The sequence below is a fragment of the Oxyura jamaicensis genome, chromosome 3 (genome assembly GCF_011077185.1).
Source record: "Oxyura jamaicensis isolate SHBP4307 breed ruddy duck chromosome 3, BPBGC_Ojam_1.0, whole genome shotgun sequence".
In the NCBI taxonomy this organism is placed as follows: domain Eukaryota; kingdom Metazoa; phylum Chordata; class Aves; order Anseriformes; family Anatidae; genus Oxyura; species Oxyura jamaicensis.
Window position 1 is genome coordinate 97342036 of NC_048895.1, and position 21026 is coordinate 97363061.

Consider the following 21026-nt stretch of genomic DNA (forward strand, 5'->3'; position numbering starts at 1 on the left):
TCCATGCAGAGGTATTTCTCTTTAACACCACACTTTCCAGATAAAGCTTGTGCTGTCAAAGAATCAGTAGAGGTGACTTTTTATTAAAATGTTGAAAATGCTGGTATTGTACAGGACTACACATTTATCTTTAAGGAGGAAAGGAACAGAATAATCATACTGAGTACTGAAGAAAAGAACCATGAATACCAGAATACTGAAAAAAAGAACCATGAATAGAACCAGTAAGTCACTACTGGAGTTGTGAAGGATATAAAACAGATCTGGAAGAAAGCTTCTATTTTCACAGTCCTTGAGAAGACAGAGGGGTCTACTGAAATCTTAGCTGCCAGAAAATTAACTTGTTTGCCATTTTGGTAATATAGCAAATTATATTTGTTAATATAATCCTTTCGTGAACTTCTGTGAATAATTGACAGGAGTTAGGAAGAACAGAAATAACATCTGCTTGAGTATTAATGGAAGTAACTGTACTGAAACATCTCATCACTACACCAGTCCTTCTAACAGAGACCATTGGCTGTCACAAAGACTCAGTCAGATGCATGTCTGTAAAATGTCACACTCACTTGAGGAGGGACAAAGAACAACTCCTGGCACGAACCAACTTTCTTATAGAAGGCGGAAGATGCTGTTCAGAAACTCACCCCTAGTAGCGGGTAGGTTTTTCAATAAATGGCATAAATAGCTTCAGAGGAATTCACATGTGGTAAGATGTGAAGTCTTGTCTCCCTCTCTTCCAAGTCAGGGAACTTCCTCCGCATCTACCTACTGTTTCATGAACAAGTACTTAACATTTTGGAAATTAATAGAGGAGGCCTATGCCATGTCATATTTGTCCTGCTATTTTGAAAATTCATCATAATATACTAAAGTAAATTAATGCACTTAAGGTAATAAGGAAGGGAAAAAATGGAGGCAAGTGGTATTTATGATTAGCTGATATTTTCTGAATTTTTCTTAGACATCAAAATTTCAGAATACACACCCCAGGGGATCTCAAATTTCTGAAGAAAGCTACAGATAAAAGTCGTAAATTCCAAGTAAGACACTTCAAAAACATGATTTTTGAGTTTATTTTATTAGCAACTCAATTAGTTTACTATGAGACCATACCACAGCATTCCAGATGAAAAATTCTATTTTTTTGAGGTTTGAGCTGTGCTTTTTTGCCTTTTTTTTTTTTTTTGCTTTTTTTTTTTTTTTTAAATTTCCCATGGGTACACCAAATATGTCAAGTTTCTTTTAGAATGGCCTTCTAACAACTAAAATCATATCTACTTTTTTCATTAAAAAAAAAAAATGACATATACAAAACTTCTGCAAATGTTCAGTATTAAATTAGAAATTGTGATAACGTGACAAAGAAAAAAACTAAAGATTCTATGTCTTGTCACTAATCTAAGCATTATTGTCAATGTTTTAAAATTGAGGCAGAGAATTAATAAGTAGCATTCCAGTAATAATGTGCAGAGTTTGGTGATCCAGGAGACATTCACTGGGAAAGTTCATTTCTACACAGCTGAAAACTAAACATTATGTTCCTGAGAACTGTTCTTACGGCAATACAGATAATTATCTTTTGTTTAGTCACATAAATGTTAAACATTTTTATTACCTTTTTTTTTGAATCCACTTTTTTTCAACAGTCCTTATACTTATTAAAGTTTGCAATGCTGAATAGTTATGAAAGTGCAGTAATGAAAAGAAAGGTGAATTATTGTTAGAAAGCAAGAACAGCATGCAAGAATACAGAACTAATCCAGTGTCTAACCTTAAAGTTGGACCACCCTATCATGGAAGAAATATTTCATCAAAGGCAAATAAACACCTGTCTTATTTTTCCTTTCCATATGTGTATCTGTGCTATTATAAGTTTGTCGAATAAAAGACAGTAACCATGAACTAATCAAGAATCGACTGTTTATAAAAGCAATGCAAAGTCAAAACCAATTCTAAAACAATCATTTTTTCCAGTAGATTACAAAGGAGAAGCCAATACTGGATGTTTTATTTACTGAGTTATATTTCACGAGATGCAAGGTCTCAAAGCCTTTCACTTCTAGACTTCATCTCTTGCTAACTTCTCCCTCCTAAATTTATATAACGTTAAAGGTTTAAATTGTTTTTCAGAAACTATTCAAGATACAAAGCTGAACCTCTTTGGGAACAGCACAGAATCTACATTTTTTTTTTGAAGAATATACTTTGCTTCAGCAGTTACTTTTGCTATTGCAGACTACTTTTCTTAGAAAGACTCCAGATGGCTGATCTGAAACTAAGGTCAGTTTTTTTGACATTTTCTTTAAAACAGCATCAAAATGTGTGTGTGTGTGTGAGAGAGAGAGAGAGAGAAAGAGAGAGAGACAGAGAGAGATTTTCTTCGATGATGGCCTGCCTCGAAAATCATAATCTCATTACTGCAATGTTTATTTAGGTAAATTGTGGGTCTCACTTTGGTATTTAATTAGTCACTTGGAAAAAACAGAACAAAACAAAACAAAACAAAACAAAAACTGCATACACCTTCACTTGGGCATATATTTGCACTGCATAACAGTTATTGCTTAATTATCCTTATTTCAGAAGCAATATTATTCATTTCACCTGCTAAAAAGTGTTACCCTCTCCATTCTCTGTAAATCATATCAAATATATAAACATTTTCTCATTTCCCTTTTATGTCTAATCTCTTTGTTTTCCATCCTCAGAGTGGTGTCCTTAAAAGTCTCTTCACACTGTCTCTTACCCCAAATTAGTTTGACAAACACACAAAAGAATAAGAAGTAAATACTTCCATTTTTGCTCTAATGGAATATTTGTCCTTTAAGTTATTTCCTGCCTGGAGCATGTACTGTGCTTTACTCAGCTTAATTCAATTCATTTTTGGTATCTAACATAAGGAAGAATGTCTTTCATTGGTTCTCATCATTTAGATACCATTTCCATTCTATTGTACACACGTATCATTTGAGTCAAGCGTTCATCACTAGTTGCTTTGAAAAATACAAAGAGTAAAATATGCTCACCTTCAGGCTCCCCACAGAGTGTACACTGTGACTCTGCAAAGAAAAAGAGAAAAAATATAATTTCTTAAGATCTGTGTAGTCTAGAGTTATGAAATCATAATTACATTCAAATAAAACAAACCTTATGGAACTCAAATTTAGCATGGAAAATGTATTTCTATTTTCTGCAACTGCTTTTTTTTTTTTTTTTTTTTTTTTTTAAACAGCTGCAACATAACTTTCAAATAAGAATTTTTGCTGGAAGAATTTTCTAAATAGAACTATATAAGTCTCTAGTTATATTTATGTAACTATCATCTCCACAGGTTCCAACTGAATGAATTCAGGTAGCAGGAGTTTTTGCTTCCACATGACTTGTTTTGTATTTGTGGCTGTACAGTACTGAAGTGACAACAACCATTCAAAGTTTAAGCCTCCTAATATTCTATCATTGGAGGTAGCAGACAATAACAGAAACAAAGTTGTTATATTTTTTTGTCATAAAAGACTTCCAAGTCCTCACAATCAAATGAAGTAAGTCAAACAGTCAATGTGCTGTTATATGAAGTATTCAAGTATAGAAATGAAGAAAATACAACTCTATCTTAATAACCACAGGGTCTCCAAAATTACAAGTATTATTTTATTCCTACATCACTATTTGGAAGTTGGTTGTCAATTATTTTGCATAATGTACAAATATTTGCACACACAGGAAATTATTTAAAGCATTCCTTGCTTGAGATTTAGCTGCTTCAGGTGTTGATATCAAGCTGAAGAACAAAGTTCTTATTTAGAATCCAAACACCAGAATCAACTGAAATCACAGGGATTGTAACCAAGTTGGCAGATAATTCGGATAGTGCTAGAAAAAGACTTGTTCAAGACAGTTCAGTATATGTTTCAATAACAAACCTCTGGAATCTCCATTTTAAGACTCAGATGAAAAATGATGACTAACAGCAAAAAGTATGCTGAAGAAAAAAATACATATACACACACACACACTTATGTGTGCATCTATCTTTATACAAATTAAGTGCAAAAAAACAGTTTAACATTCCTGGTTATTTACAAATCCCTTAGCTCAAAGGCCTGTTATTTATTTATTTATTTATTTATTTTCTGTCAAATTGCACATCGAAAATTGGACTTTAGCTGTGATCTCATCTTTAAGGAAAAAAAAAATCACCACCAGAAACATAAAATATGAAATGCATACACTGAGATGATTGACCTTTATAGCACTTCTGTAACATTGCCAGTTATTTAGAAGTACTTCCTCCACACAGATAAGAGGCTATCACAAAATAACCCATTGTTGTAATGGTACTTGACCCTACATCTTCCCTCTATTTTAAAGATGTTAGTTGTTGCTTTTTAATACTGTCAGATTGTGGTATACATGATGGAAAGGAATGAGAAAAGTTATGTTCATCAGGCAACTCTACTACTGCTCTTAGGTGGATCACAGTTTTAAAACAGGCTAAAATGCCTGAAAAAAAAGAGAAATTAATTTTGATGCAGGTCAGCACTGTGAAGCATGTAGTTGAATGATCTTTTGATAGACTCAGTGGTGTCCCCAGCAGAACTGACAAACTGCAAACAACACTCCAGTGGCAAGCTTGGGAAAACTCACCAATGAAAAGCATAAAAAATTTAGTCACAGATAACACAGGACAGTTTCTTCCATGTCTGGATGAAAAATGCACTTGCCACAATCCGAAGTGATGCAGAGGAAGCAGCTCAGAAGATTTTTTTCACTTTTAATTCAAAGACTTTCTGAGGTTTGACTGAGAGGGGCTGCCTGTCTGTGCGCACTTTATTATCCTGATTGATAAGGAAGAACAAACTGAGACTTCGTTTCTGAACTCCTGGCTTTTTGCTGATCCTCTATGTCCTGCTAACAACCACTTCAGTGGCTTGCTACAGTCCAAAGAGTCTGCTTGACATTTTTTTTGCAGCCCTCAACACCATTTTCCAAAGGTCCCCATTCAACAGCACAAATTATTAGCTTCCCTCTTTTCCCACCAACATACCTTAGTGCCAATACTTGAATAGAATAGTGCAGTTGGAAGGGGCCTACAGAGATCAAGTCCAGCCTGACCTCCTCATAGCTAACCATAAGGTAAAGCGTATTCATGAGGGCATTGTCCAAATGCCTCTTGAACACTGACGGGCCTGGGGCATCAGCCACATCTCTAGGAAGCCTGTTCCAGTGTTTGACCACCCTCAGTGTAAGGAAATTATTCCCAACACCCATTCTGACCATCCCCTGGCACAGCTCTGTGTCGTTCCCTCGTGTCCTGCTGTCGGTGACCAGGGAGCAGAGACCAGCACCTCCCTCAGTGCGTCCCCTCCTCAGGGAGCTGCAGGGAGCAGCGAGGCCGCCTCTCGGCCTCCTCTTCTCCAGACTGGACAACCCAAGTGTCCTCAGCCTTTCCTCACAGGACGTGCCTTCCAGCCCTGTTACCAGCTTTGTTGTCCTCTGGATGCTCTCAAGTCCCTTAATACACTGCCACAGAACTGCTGCAGTCTGGAGCAGGACAGATAGTCTGACCGTGAAATAAAGCTTACAGATAAGACTGGTGCCAGAAAGTTGTCCAAAACCTAGCTCTCAGCATTATCCCTGATGGGCAACGGCTTTTTTTTGGCTTTCTTTCAGTTGTTTTTTTTTAATGTCCTGTGTTGACAGGCAGGCCAGGTGTTTCTTCTCTTACCTCATATACATGCTTGGAGAAAGTTCATGTGGGGATTTAGTTTTAATTCATCACTGTATCCTCCCAGAGGCAGGGAATCATTGCAAACTGACAGCAGCGCTGGTAAGAAGCAGACTTTGTGGACGTGGATGATTCACCAGTAATCTTGTGCTTACAAATTCCCCTCTCCCCATAGTCTGCTGCTGTGGGGGAGGACTAGATACCCATTTTGTTGTGCTTGACACATACAATCGAGCAACAAACAGAAACACAACTCCCTGTGCTAGGCACGTGAACAACATGACAGGAGGATGTACGGAGCATTGCTTCCCACAGAGCCTGTGTGAGCACGTGCCTGTGTTGAAAATCTCAGTGAATATAGCTACACCACAGGATGAGAAGAAGAAGAAAAAAAAATCAAGGTCACACTGGTTTTGCTATTATGAATGGCAGTTAAAAGACATATTTGTACTTGATGTGGGAAATAATTAAGTCTATTCTATGATAATTGTTGAAAGATCTTATGTCCAACGTTTCTAAGCCTAAAATCGTATCAAACATGCATATCACACTCAGATATTTGTACATATACATTACACATAAATACAGAAATCTTTAAAATCCTGTAAAAAAAAGCTGTGTCTTGAAACTTATTTCAACTTACTTTCTCTGGAAGGAAGTTGCTGCAGCCTGATAGAACTGATCTCTCTGGAAGATAAGTCAATACTGAATTCCTGTATTAATTTGGAAATTTTTTAATCTCAGTTAAATTTCTGAGATGAGACGGCAGCAATCAAGGAGATGACAACAATGGAAAAAGTTACTGCTCCATCAGCTGAAGTAACATTACTTAGGCTGAGATGCACCTCACCTAAGGATGGGTAGCTCAGCATTAATGCTCCAAATCTAAAGTACCCCTAAAGACTTTTTCTAATTAGAGGGAAGAAACAGTCACCTAACCTGCTGTGGAAACTCATGTTAGCATGAGTTAAATCACTTTTTGTACGTACCCACTCCTTTATTTTCTATTTATTTATTTTGTGGTGTTACAGGTCTTGGATGTAGGCCCTGTCTTCACAATAACATCTGTTGCAAGACAGAAATGTTCACTGGAAGTAATCTCTGGAGGTCTTGGAAGACCTCAGCTTCCCACTGAAACAGGCTGCTGTCACCACAAGGTCAGCTTAGCCAGGGCTCTGATAGACAAGTCTTGAAAGCCACCAAGGATGGAGTGGCAAATTCAGTGGGCAGCCTACATCAATGCTGCATCAACCTCCTACTGTCCTACTTAAACCTCTAAATCTGCAGTTTGTGGCCTTTCTTCTTTGTTATATCATCTGTTACTGCCAATAAGACTTTGGGTCCACCACCTCTGCAATTCTCCTTCAAACAGTTGTAGGCTGCTATTGGCTTTCCACTGGAATAAATTAGCCCAGCTCCCTCAACTAGTTTCTTTGTAGGCCAAGTACCCTGACCAGGAGGCCTTTTGCTGGACCCCCTCCAACTTCTCCCTGTGTTTCTTGAAGCAAGGAGTCCAAATACTGAGCACACATTCCAGGTGCAGCCTCACCAGCACCAAGCACAAGGAAGGAACTTTGTCCTCAATCTGCTGATCATACTCATTGTGGCACAGCAGCTTTCCTGTCTGCAATGGGATAATGCTGTTGGCCCATATGCAACCTGTCTCCTTCAGAAAAAAAAAAAAAAAAAAAAAAAAGGAAGAAAATCATGTCTTACTAAGAACAGTCCCATGATCCAAGTGAGCCGTCTATCATAGCAGTGCTAATGTATGGCACAAGAGAGGGAGGGAGCGTGTGGCCAAACATAGGCAGACCAATGCTGCTCTTTTCAGGAGCCACCAGACCACAGATCAGCTTCAGGGAATCATGAAATCTTAGTCTCAGGCATACAACTGTTGTATGGTTGTATGACCATGCTGGATGAAATGAAGTCTAAAGTGAAAATGCTTAAGCTACTGCACATTGTAATGGAATTGAAACAGTGATGTGATCCATTCCAACATTTCAGACAAGAATATTTATTAAACATCTCTTTCTGCCATTTCCTATTAATGGATTATGTCTCTACATATCTAATTCCTCTGAAGTATTATGATGATATATTCACAGGAGGTATTCTTTCTTTTTAATACATTGCTAATCAGCTTCACTTAAAGATGTTCACTCTTGCAAACACTCATACATGTGAGAAACTTCTTTGCCATTGTTCTCAAAAGTAAAATGACTAAGATGGGTGAGTGTTTGGAGATTTGGGACCCAATAAATCAATAGAACAAGGAAAACCTGTATTTATATTATTAATCTCACTCTATCATTTTGAAATTGGCTAGCCAGCAGAAATAATTTTTCCAGATATAAGAACTTGCTGACAAAATAGGTCATAAGAAGGATCTTTTGAAGAAACAAATTTATCATGAAGACACAAGCTCTTTCTTTTCCCCAAATAATATGAAATTTATTTTATTTTGATAGTTTTTCTTGTCTAACCTAAGTAATAAGTAAAACTAAAGTTCATAAACCCAGACATGTAAAAGCTGACATTCTTTCTCCAAATAGCTGAGTTCAGCATCCAGTTTTAAATTAGAGTGAAGATAAATTATTCTTCTAAACATGTGCACCCTTCCTTGCTTTGTGAATAGCTTTTTTGGTATGGTTGGTGCAAATACAATAAAATTCACTATAAAGGGCTATGATAAAGAACACAATATATGGGCGAAATGAAAGACACAGAACAGCCATTATGAATAAATTACAATTCAAAATACCTGTGCAAGCTATGTAATGTAATAAGACTAAGACAAAACAGTATTAGTAATATTCGAAATCAGTTTAAAGGAGCCAGTGGATTATATTCCTTAGTTAACTACACTTTAAAATACAGTATACTCTCAGCAGGGTCTACCCAGATTATGGAGTCTAACTTGGGTGAGATTTGACCAAGATATACAGAAGTGACAGTAAGACAGGAAATCATATGCAAGGTGAGGAGCAGCATTAGAGATAACCTCAGCACAGCATTCTGGAAATGGATGCGGTCAGCCCTTCTGACTGCCTCTTGAACAATGCCACACATCCAGCTTCTATCCCCACTGCATTGCTGTTAGCAGTCTTTTCTGTATCTCAAAGGCCCATTGCAGCCACCCTTCTGTACGTTACTTTAAATTTTAACTACAAGCTTAATTTTGTTGGCCTCATTGAAAACAATCCTTAGGATTTTGTTTTGTTTCCCTTTTTCATTTATGTAAACTAATAGAAATAATAATAATTTAAAAAGTGAAAAAAATGCATCAAGTTTCAGTAAGGAGGTTTAGCAGACAATGGTTTAGGTTTTCATTTCACTGGTTCCAACAGCAAGAAGTGCAACAGGTTTTGGCACGATTCCATCAATGTCTCTTCACATCATTTTACTGATGCCAGTGAAAAGGAACTCCACAATACCTAAAGAGACATGGAGTAGCCATGCATTATACTGAGGCTTAGGGAAGCTGAAAAGAAAGGCAGAATTCAAGGTTATGCTGTGGGACTTCTAACCATTTGCAGGATTTTAGTCCAATATTTGTATCTAAACATGGCTATAATAGTGGCAATAAAAGCCGACTGTATTATGAACAATGTTTTTCATTCTCTCTTTACATGTCTATTTTTTCCCCTACGACTTTTACCTTATCTGTGTCTGTTTCTCCTGTTGATATCTCACTGTTGCACAATACCATCAGGTGAAATATTGATGTGACAGACCTATAGGATATATTTTCTCATGTCTGCCAAGAATCTCTCATTCACAGTTATCCTCTTGCTTGACACTGAAGCCAGAGCAAATCCTCTGGACATCTCCCACTCTGTGTTCAGTCATCCATGTAGGTAGGGGGTTGAGAGATACCTACAAAAACCTTCTAACCTAGTCTAACCTAGTCTAACCTTCTGCAGAGTACACTAGAGCCTTCCCTACAGATTTTTTTTTCTCTAAAATATTCCCCAGAATCTCTGATGACAGGAAATACAACCCTCTTCAGGTAAATTATCTCTGTTGCTTTCCAGATGGGGAGTTTTTAATATTAAAATGAAATCATATAGATATATATGCACACACACACATCCCAAGCAGACACTGTTTTCAACTATGGAGATGGAAAAGAAAATCTCTAATGCACTTACCAAACAAACAAATAAATAAATAAATCTATTCCAGATTCTCCAGATACTCTTTATTTTCTTCACGTCTTGTTTTTTTTCTGTTCTAAACCTTGTTCATCCAATTTTTCCTCCCCAGTCTCATGGTTTCTGATAATCACCTCATCTTTGCTGTTCTTCTCTGGACTCTTTGCAACTTTGCCAATCAAAGTTTTAAGTTCCTGAAATGTAACATAGTACAATACTGGGACCCTTCAGCTGCCAGGTAGAGCAGAATACTTACACTCTTGCATATTTTAATATTTCTAAGAGTGCCACTGGCACTCCTTGGGTATCACTATTTCTGCATTTTGGAGAACAGAAAAAATACAATAGAAAAACAAACAAACAAAACAAAACAAAACAAAACAAAACAAAAAACAAAACAAAGCAAAAACGAAAACAAACAAACCAAAAAAACACTGCCTGTGCGAGACTAGCAGTTGGGCTATATTGGGAAAGACAGAGCAAGGGGAATAAGTAGCCCTGGGAAAGGAAGAGACTGAAAGAGCTTTAAATAAAAATAGAATATAGAATAGCCATTATTAAAACAGAATGAGCCTAAAGCAGAAGAAAATCAACCAACCTGGCAGCTAATTTTGTATCGTTTTGAGCAAATGAACTGACATCCAACCAAATATATAAAGCAAGCACTAAGAGCCCATTATTTTTCCCAGATAAAAATATAAGGTTCATGCTCAAAGCAATGCCAGAACTTATTCACAGTACTTGCACATCAGATCCTTCTCCATATGGAGTTTACACATTACACGTATATTAACCAAGCCAAAAGATATTTCAAAAAAGAATGATGAGACCGGCCAATCAAATATTTTCATAGGAAAACAAAAGTAACTGAAGTGATAAAATGCAAAATATAAACTACTCAAAAAAAAAAAAAAAAAGCTAATGTTTTCTCTCTTAATGATTTGAACACAAATACTTCCTTTTCAGAGTAGCAGCCATAAAGAGTAATAAAATGGATGTGCGTTAGCACATTTCTGACACACATTTCAAATGCACACTATTGAAGTGGAGAGTTCAAATATCCTTGAATGAGTCCAAAAATAAAAAATAAAAAACCAGGTGTGCTTATAAAGAGCAAATCTACATGCTTTTCTCATTTTTCTATTCATTTTCTAGTATTTGACATTCTATGGTCATAGCGAGTCATCTTCCTCACAACTGAGGGAAAAAAACTCACCAACCCCTAATCACACTGTTGCATCTTTATGAAAAGCACCAAGTAGAGGAAGACTGGTGATAAAAAATTGTGAGACCATAGATCTATGAGAGCACTATGAAACACCAAACTGAAGACATTTTGTGTCACAGGCTTGCTCCAAACCCTTCTGGAGCCAATACAAGTCTCAATGGAATTCAGTGGACATGGGGTCAAACCTCAACAGCATCCTAATGCAAATAATTGCTAGGCTATCTATCACCATTCTTCCCCTTCTGTCTTTTCTCTCTTCTTTTACTTAGCTTACATTAAAAGATTTCATCAGTAATTTCACAGCCTCATGAGAACAAGTAAAAATGGTACAACTCCAAGCTGAGCATGATATAACAAAGAACCAGATAGACAAATGGAAAAAAATATAGGATGGGACAGCACAGGTACAGACTAGATCATATACTCTGATACTCTGGAACTCTGAAGGTTAAATTGATTTTATCTCCCCTTTCTTTCCTTATCTGTCATACTGGAATCAGATTTCAAAAGGATTTGAATGGGGTGGAGAGTTAACAAACGGATTTAAGGAGGTCATTTGAAATGCCAAGGGTGTACAAGAAGTGTGAAAGAGCATGATGTAACTATTAGAAGGGTAAAAACAAATTTAAAATGAAAAGAGATGAAGTTCAAGGTGTATTCACATCTCAGCAAGAGAAAGTCTCCTCGCCAAAACTGTGGAATGATATCCTTCATGTAAGGTCAGTAATGTACATTGACTTAGAACAACACAGGCTGGAAGAGACATCTTGAGTCTGCCCCTCATGACATAGCACTGCCAATTTCAAAGTAACATGACATTGCTCAGGGCTTTGTCCACCCCAGTTTTGAAAATCCACCAGGAAGGAGAATCAACAATCTTGATGGTCAACTGTTGCAGTGTTTGAGCACCCTCACCCTGAATACTTTTTTTCCTCGTGTCTAATTGAAATTTCCCTTGCTGCAACATCTGTCCCTTCCCTCTCATCCTTTCACTCTGCCTATCTGTCTGGCTCCATCTGATGTCTGGCTCCATCTTCTCTGTAATGACCCATTAAGTAGCTGAAGACAGCAATTAGCTTTGCTCTTCTCTTAGCTTCCTCTTCTTCAGGTTGAACAAACCCAGGTCTCCTCAGTGTCTCCTTGCGCTCCATGTGCTCCGGTACCTGACCCATCCTGGTGGCTGTACTCTGGACACACTCCAGTTTGGTGATGTCTTATACTGGCGCAGGAGCTGGGCAGGGGTTAGAACTGAGCTCTACTCCAATTGCAGCATTTCAAGTGCTGAAAAGAGGGGAATAATCACCTCCTTCAACCTGCTAGCTGTAAAGACACACTGCTGAGTGTGCCTTTAATAAGGGCACTTTAAAAGGGCACTTAAACATGGAAGGACTGTGATATACAACTAAAGCTCTGAATTGGTCCAGTCCCAAATCACCTCACATGCTAAGTGATTACTTGAGGAGGTTACAGCAGTTACCCTAACGTAACAGGCAATGTGTCCCAACAGCTATAGACCATAGCTCAAGGTCTGACCTGTCATATAAGCCATTTATACTGTCCTAAGAAAGAATGCACTACGGATTCCTTCTTCAGTACAGGCTGGGTGGAAACAAAGCCTGTTTATATGAGGCCAGAACTATCCTCTGTAAAGATTTCTGTCTTGGCCAGTCCATAATGTCTTTTGGCATCTAATGGCATTACTAATTATATCTCTGTACTCATGAGAAGAGCTTCCATATAATCTCTGCTCTCCATTAGACGTGTTATCTTTTGGTGGGATTGAGCAAATACACAGGAAGCACAAATTTAATGTGAAACATTAAACTTAATTAACAAACAAAAATCTGTATAGCCTTTGCCACCAAACTAATAAGTGTTAATAAACACAGAATGGAAAAATTTTAAGAGTGAACTGACCAAAATATGCTTCTCCTTTTCTCTTGAACATTCTCAGGAGTCTTCTCCATGGATGAGTCCAAACATTTCCATTTTACTGGATTTATAAACGATCACTACCATAACCATTACAAAAGCACAGAGAGATCACTGCAGGACTCGGACTAAGCTCAAAGTAACAAGAGTGCTTAATTTTATCTTTTACAATGGAAACTAAAGATTTCTTTAGAGTAACATAAACTTTCTAGTGGGTTAAGCAGGAAAAAAAAAATAAAAATGCTGTCATTTTCCACAAAACAACTAATAACTTCAGCTCCAAGCTCATAACTTGTTCTGGTGCGGTGAGGCTCCACACCCATCCAGAACACCTATGCTGGAACAGCTCGTGAAATTGCGCACATCCGGAAATTTTTTATGCATGAAGTTTTCCACGGCGAACATTCCGCATCATTCATAAGTGAAAACAAGCCAATATTCCAGTTGCAAATAAATGAACATTAATACAAACTGGAAATAGGTCCTTTGACAAAAAGATGTAAAATTGAGGAGCTGAGAGTCCAAAAATATTTTATGAAGCTACCACTGAGACCTTGAATTCAGGAACTAAAAAGTCTGTTGTTTTTTTTTTTTTTTTTCAGAAACACTCATAAGTTTGGCCTTAAATAGTCAAAAGCAAGGTTGAAACAACAGATTTAAAGTTATTATTTCTCTTTAACTACTTGAATAGTTCTTTTTCTTTCTTCAATACATCATGTAGACAATAACAGATACCTCTTTTCAGCCAACCTCACCTTTTACTTTCCTGCAGCAAACCAGTATTCGCTGTCACTGATCTGACCTTCACATTCTTAACATTTTTTGTCATGGTCTGGTGATTTCTTTGATAGTTAGCTACAAGGTAGTCCAGATCTGTGGTGTTAGAAGCCTATATACAGAGGACATTCATCAAAAAGAGCCCGAAGGTCTAAATAAAAATTGTGTGACTTGTTAATATGCACTATGCCATAGTTGTAACTGCTAAGCATCATGCATCTCTATGTGTTGACTAGAAACTTTGGGGAATATGAAGTGCAAACACTCAAAACTCCTATGGGATGCTTTTGTCCGACTCTTAAACATCATTGAAATTAGAACTTCAGTATAAATCTTACAAGTATTTTAGACATTGTTATTAATACATTCATAAAACTCTCAAGCTCAAATTAATGTATAAATACTCACCTAATAAAGTACAAATCATCGGTATTATCATAATTGGAACAAACTTTAATTGACAAGCACAGCCTAAGGGTGGGACACTGTTGCTCGCCCCATCTGAATATTATTGTATTTTGGAAATAAAACATTTTGATGTATCAAATATAAAATGAAGTTGTATAATTACACATCACTTTTAAGATTATTAAAATACACTAGTCCATATTAAGTACTTGTAGATTCTCAGATTTGCAACAAAATCAGTTTATCTCTACTTTTTTTTCCCAAAATAATTAAATAAAATTCCTATTGAAACTGAGAATGTCTCTTTTAATCTCAGAATATTAAAAACTTTTCTCTACCTCCATACAAGATACTGGAAGCAAGTCTACAGAAAGAAATTAAAAATTACAGATTAACTGAGCAGTTTCTTTTATAAGATACATGATCCAGTTCAGATACTACACCAAGAAACTGTCCACCCTCAGTGGTTTTTTTTTTTTTTTTTCTGTCTGAATATTTAAATGGGAGAAAATTTGTTTCAGTCACAAAAAAAAGTTGTTGTTAATGCAGCTTTCCTTTTGGATAGCCATACTATTCTCTGCAAACTGACCGGTGAATAGCCTCTTAAGTGAGGTTATCTGCAGGACTAGGCATGCATTTAGAGATGAAAAACACAAAAGTTATGTGATTTCCACGGCGTTACTGGCCTCCATCAAATTATTCACAGGATGTAACTAAGGGGTAGATAACTGAAAATTTGAAACTAAGGGGATTCTTATCACCAAGGATATAATAATGAATTACTTGGAAGAGACGGTGAAAAAGTTAAGATCCAGCTTTCAACAGTAAAATGATAAATAATTATACACAAGTTACTCATAAATAAATGTCACAAACTACTAGTTTGTAATGCTAAATTCTCTTAATCACAGAAACACCGCTGAATTACTAATCAAGACACACACAGGTGTGAAATTAGCTGTCTGCCAGATTTAATACCTCATCCTCAGGAAAAAAAAAAAAAGAAAAAAAAAAAAAAAAGGCACATGATTTACCGTGGCTATTTTTCAGCACTATTTATCTAAGTATTCCTATTTAAAATCTTTCAGTCATTGGGTGATGTACTTAGACAAGTATCATTTGTCTTCAAGAAACAATTGAGTCTCAGATTTGGTTGAAAAACAGCAAAGCATAACACTGGCTAAGATAGAGTCCAAATGTAAACAAGTTTGCCAGTATACATAACTCTTCATTAAAATCTCAGGCCCCTTTAATAACCATATAATCTTCATGATCTAATTGTATGATGAGCTAGTAATGACACAAATCTATCCATTAGACTTAGAAATGCTTTGGCTTAAGTGAAGTACTATGGTATAAATTGTCCTGCCTTGTTTTATGATATAAATAACAATCTAACAAAAATTCACTTAGCAGCTAAACTACCTGGAGGAATCTAAATGTTTCCTTGGAGATTATTTATAAAACATAGGTTCACATATAATTTTGATCTTTCCATGCTGTAAAGGCTTACAAAATTTTCACTAGCTTTGGGATTTTGGTTCTGCCTGGTCCCATAGCAAAAATTAATTAATTATTTTTTTTTTTCATAAAAACAAAATAAAACTCTGGATGTGAAACTACATGCTTTCACATACACATAGGGGATGCCAAACCTACAAAAGAAAATAGCTAAATATGTTGAATTTTAAACACATGATTTATTAACACTTATTTCATCAGAACTAAGTACTCCTTAATGTATTTTCTTACATGTGTCTACATTGAAATTGACCCAGATTAGGAGATCCTTGAATGTCCATATAGCAAAAACAAATGTGAAGGAAATGAAGGAATATTCATTCCCTCCTCCTTACCTTTGTCAGTTAAGAGAACACATTCTGATTATGCTAATATAATATCAAGCTGTAGCATAGATACATTAAAAAATGTAATGGAGAAATACACATATGAAAAAGTTAAATTGCATTGGAAAAGGAAGAGGAAATAATTTCTCACATGAAGCTTCAGGTAAATTCCCAAATTAGCATTTCCTCACGTTGCAGACATTGAGTATGATGCTTACAATTACCATTCAACTGGTATTTCTTTTAGTTAAATGGAAACATCGAGATCAGTGACATCTTGCTGTTGAAACAATAATTAGGAATACAAAAGAACTGGTAACTCTGAGGAAATCCAGGCATTTTTAAACATTTCTTTGGATTGCTTGTCTAGCTAACTGGAAGCCCAGGCTCTGCTTTTAAGAAGACCTTCAGAAAAAAAATATTATAATTGCTGATGTTCAAGATCAAATGTTGCAGTAAACCTGGATTCACAAGGATTTCAAATCCTTGTCATGACATTTCAGTCATGCTGCCCAAACTAATGACTTGCAAGGGTTACGCTTATATGAAACGTTTTTTCACAGTGGGAAGAAACAGCTCTATATAGTTTGTGCAGGAGATCGCCTTACTGTAATAACTCCATATCCAAATTATCTAATTTGGAAATAAGAGAGTCTATTGTGAAAGAAACAGATTCTCCCATGTAAACTTTAGCAAAAGATCAGCAAGTATACAGACAGGAACAAAGAACAAGAATGAGCTTTGTGATAAAAAGCTTGGTAACAGGAATCTAGGATGGAAGAGACCAACTTGCAAAATGAACATATTTGTTATCAAGTAAGAGAGCAAGTACCGAGAGGTAACAAGCACCACAGAACCACAGCTGAAGGCTTAAAATAATTACACCAAAATCATATACAGAAACACTGAAAGACTGAAAAAAAAAATAATCAATAGATCCAGAGAAAAAAGAAAATATATAGATGAAAGTTAAGTGTTTTGTTGTTGTTGTTTTAAATGCTGAAAGCATCGGCATTGTAAAACATCTGCAGAAGTCCACATATGCATAGCTACAAATGAATGCTCCGCATTAAAGAGTTCATGCTTACTGAAACAATGAGGCTCTGCGGAAGTACTACTAACTTCCTATGAATTCCCTGGAGAGAGTACACTCAGAGTACAGATAAATGAAATACTCATTCGCAGTAGGAGCTTGGTCTAAGTGTGGGAAACACAGCACCAATACCGTATGTGAAAATTGAGAGAATCATGACTCAGACTTTTTTTTTTTTTTTTTTTTTTGAAAGACAGGGAACTTAAAATATACAACAGTAGGAAGTGAAGGATCAGGATCTCGGTATGTGTCATCGTGGCTCAGCCAAAAATCAAAGGAATCTCACTGTTTTTTATCAATTATTTGGCCCAAGATCTTCCAATCTGTGGGTAATAACGCAACTGGAGACAGAGCCAGTAATTAGGAGAATGCAATTGGATTCAAAAGGTTTTCCATTATTTTTTTGTGACTGGATGAGCAGATGGCAAATGCAGCTTAACACAGAAAAAATGTGAGATAATTAGCAGGGAAACCAAACACCAAGTTAGTGAATATGTACTAAGTGGAAATCTCATCTAGCAAGCTAATCAAGAGAGGAATTTGGGGGTTATTATGAAAAATAATTAAAACCATCAAATCATTTCACAGCTGCTGGAAAAAAAGAAGGCAAAAATGATAGCAGGTTACATTAATAGATGGATACACCACAAAGTAAAGCAATATTATTAGTGTTCAAGGCACTTATTAAGTAAGAGCCATCTAGAATGCTCCACCTGGCCTTGCAGGCATGGGGCTGCGTGGCGAGGCAGTGCAATAGGGATGAAAATCTGGTGGCTGCTGGTACTCCCCTCATAGCAGGCTCCCAGAGCTATGGAGAACAAGCCTCTCCCAGCCTCATTCATGACTTGACAGATTCCACCTGAGACCCAGTTAGGTTATTTTTGTTCCCACTGCTCTTACAATGCAGTTTCAGAGTCTTGGTCTTGGATGGTTAAAACCATCAACCTCCATTTATTCACGGCCGGTTTATTCTATTGCAGCAATATCATTTAGGCTGTATCACTCGTCTTTCTTCCTGCTGTTTACCTCCTTGATGTATCTATAGAGAGTAATCATATCCCTTCTTGGCCTTCCTCTTGCTGTGTAAGACTTGTCAAGACATTATATTTTTCTCTTGTAAAGCTCTCCACTTTCTTGATCACCACAGTAGCTCTATAAGCTCAAGTGCACACTTCTACTCCAGTGCAGATTTCTGCTGTGAATAGGTCTTGTGCTTGCAAGGATCTCTTACGACATCAGTATGTATTAGGAAGCAAGGAGCCCCAGGGAAGGGACATAGTCAGCTGCCGTGGCAGCCAACAGGCCCATGAGGCTGACTTCTGGGAACACACCCATATTGGCAACAATCAGGCCTGGCTGGGGTAAGAAGAGGTGGGTACAGAGCTCTCAGCTTGGGAGCATCCTGTGGGAGAAGCAGAAAGAGTGAGACCGCAGAAGTGGGTTCAAAATGGAGGCAGGGGTTTGGACCAAGGCTGGGGCAGGGTTTTGGAGGTAGAGGGGACATTGTGGGAGAGGGGATAGGTGACTGTGGGTGTGGGTAGGGGGAGTCATTTTCAGGGTCAGAGAGGGGTGTGGGTAGCTCCAGATGGGCTGTGAGGAATGGAGTTGCTGGGGAGGCTCTGAAGCAGCATGGGGGCCATTCATCAGGAGTCCATTTGAGAACAGGAACACACACATGCAAACTACTCCCTTGCACCCACCTCACTCTACTTCTGATTTTGCTTTGATAAATAAATTAAATCCACGACCTCACTGCCTTGCCCTTGGGCGGGTCTCTGACTCTGCTTTGCAGTATCCCCCCCACCCATGCCCACTGTCCTGCATTTCAACAGGGAGCTTGGTGCCTGGAAGACAAGTTGCTAAAAGATCTGACAATGTTGGCATCTGGGCAGAGGAAACAGACCCAAATTAAGACCCCCTCATTGTAAAGGCAGACGTACAAACTCAGCAACTATCAGATTTGTTCGGTCTCCCAATCAGCACAAGTATTATGTTGAAATCAGCTATTATACAAGCTGCTTCTTCCCCAGCAGCTGGGATTTAGGGGACATGGGAGAGAGCCAAGCGTATTGTGAACAGGGAGGCTTAGCAGATGTTACAGAGGAAGTGAAGATACTACTTGGGATGAGGGGAAAGTTATTTATAAGGAACTGGAGGAGAGAGGACTGGGCTACCATAACACAGGAACATAGGTCACAGATCCATCAGATGCTATCATTAGTTCCTGCATTAATCAAACCACTTGCTTACTTTCCCAATGCAGTGACTTTGTTCGTGTGGCATTGGAGTACTCAGCATAAACCTAATTTTGAACTAGTAAATTACTAGAAGTCAGAGCCAAGTTATTCAGCAGAAGAAATTTAATATAGTGACTGATGTACATAGCAGGTCTGATTGCAGAACAGAACACATTTATAAATGTTTCCTTTAATTGTGTCCCTTAAGCTTGCAGGGAGTTGGTGATTTCCAAGCACTTTTTAATCAATATTGAAAAATCACAGTAAAAAAAAAAAAAAAAAAAAGAGAGAGAGAATGTCTAAGTTTCTGTTCTTCAGAACATTTTCCTAGAGCTTGACTGTCCTTGGGAGTGCTTTCAACCCACATCTACAGGAGAGAACAAGACTTTTACTGTACATTTTTGTACGCAAACTATTTATTTCTTGCTCTTTAACCAACTTCCTCTTTTCTACCAGGTAGGTGGGAAGCATTCAGTCTTATCTGCATATAACAATGCAATCACAAATTTACCTGTACTGAGTACAGTGGCACTTTGCTTCTGTTATTGTCATTCATCTGACAACATCTGCTCCATTCACTGGAGCAATGGGAGTGAAACTGCCTCAAAGAGACTTCATCCCCAGGATGCTCCTAGGGTCATATACCTGCACAGAATTAATTACATTGTTGTTTTTATTTGGAAATAGCATAATTATTGTAATAAATTAAGACTAGTTTTAAAGTGACATTCTAATTCACTAACACCTGGTGTACTTAGCATCATGTACAGAGCAGGTTAGTTAACAGGGCTCAGAATTTCTACCTGATGGCAAAGTTCAACATTTCAGCAATTGCTTTTGTGCCCAACTGGAGAAAAAACAAAATGCCAAACCATTTTGTAGATCAAACTTCTTCTGTTTAAGTTGAAATGTTTAACTTTGGCTTATCAAATAGAATAGAAATATTCTTTGTTTCTGTTTGATTCAATTTGGTCAAAGTCTGTTGTGCTGCTCCCACTTTTCAGGCCTCCTATCACCCAGACAAGCAAGCTTCCCAACTACTGGGTAACTCCTGTGATGCCATCTAGCTCCTACGAAAAAAAACAGGACTATGTATATCATGGGAGAGAGCTTAGTCCTGGAAAACTGATCCATAAAAAGAGCATAGATACAAGGAAGGACTACCTAAAAGGTGTTAAACTGCTCAGGTTCATGCAGTTCAGTGCCTGTTGCAGAGAAAAGCATTCCAACACAGCACAACCCTGTTAGTGTGACTGATCCACCTTGATGTGGAAATGATTCCTTTTCATTATGTCACATTCAACAGATTCAAAAGTTGGCAATTTTTGATTTTGCAGGAAATTCTCACCTCGAACATGAAATATGCAATAAACATCATAGTTCTTCTTAACAGAAATCAACTTTTAATAAAGGAGTCTACCACAGGCACTATGAAAACCTGTAATATGTTAAATATTATTAAGGCAAATTCATGTTTTTACCATCCAACAAGAAGCTTTCTCAATACTATCAATATTTTTATTACTATTTTTGATGCAACCCTGTTTTTTTTGTAAATATGCATATATTTTAGGTAGAAAATTAGAAGAAGCAAACAGAAGTATGCCATTTTAATCAAA

The 21026-nt window shown here is 37.2% G+C and overlaps 1 protein-coding gene across 14 annotated transcripts in view; it reads right to left on the reverse strand.

The window, feature by feature from the left end:
* Window positions 1-21026, reverse strand: part of DLGAP2 (DLG associated protein 2) — a 325073-nt gene that overhangs the window by 237025 nt on the left and 67022 nt on the right. For 13 of the 14 annotated variants that reach the window (XM_035323317.1, XM_035323321.1, XM_035323318.1 and 10 more), the window contains one exon: window positions 3030-3062. In XM_035323317.1, coding sequence (XP_035179208.1) covers window positions 3030-3062 — 33 coding nt within the window. Of the gene's footprint in view, window positions 1-3029; window positions 3063-5728; window positions 5746-21026 lie in introns of those variants that run through there. The other variant, XM_035323326.1, reaches the window with a different exon arrangement.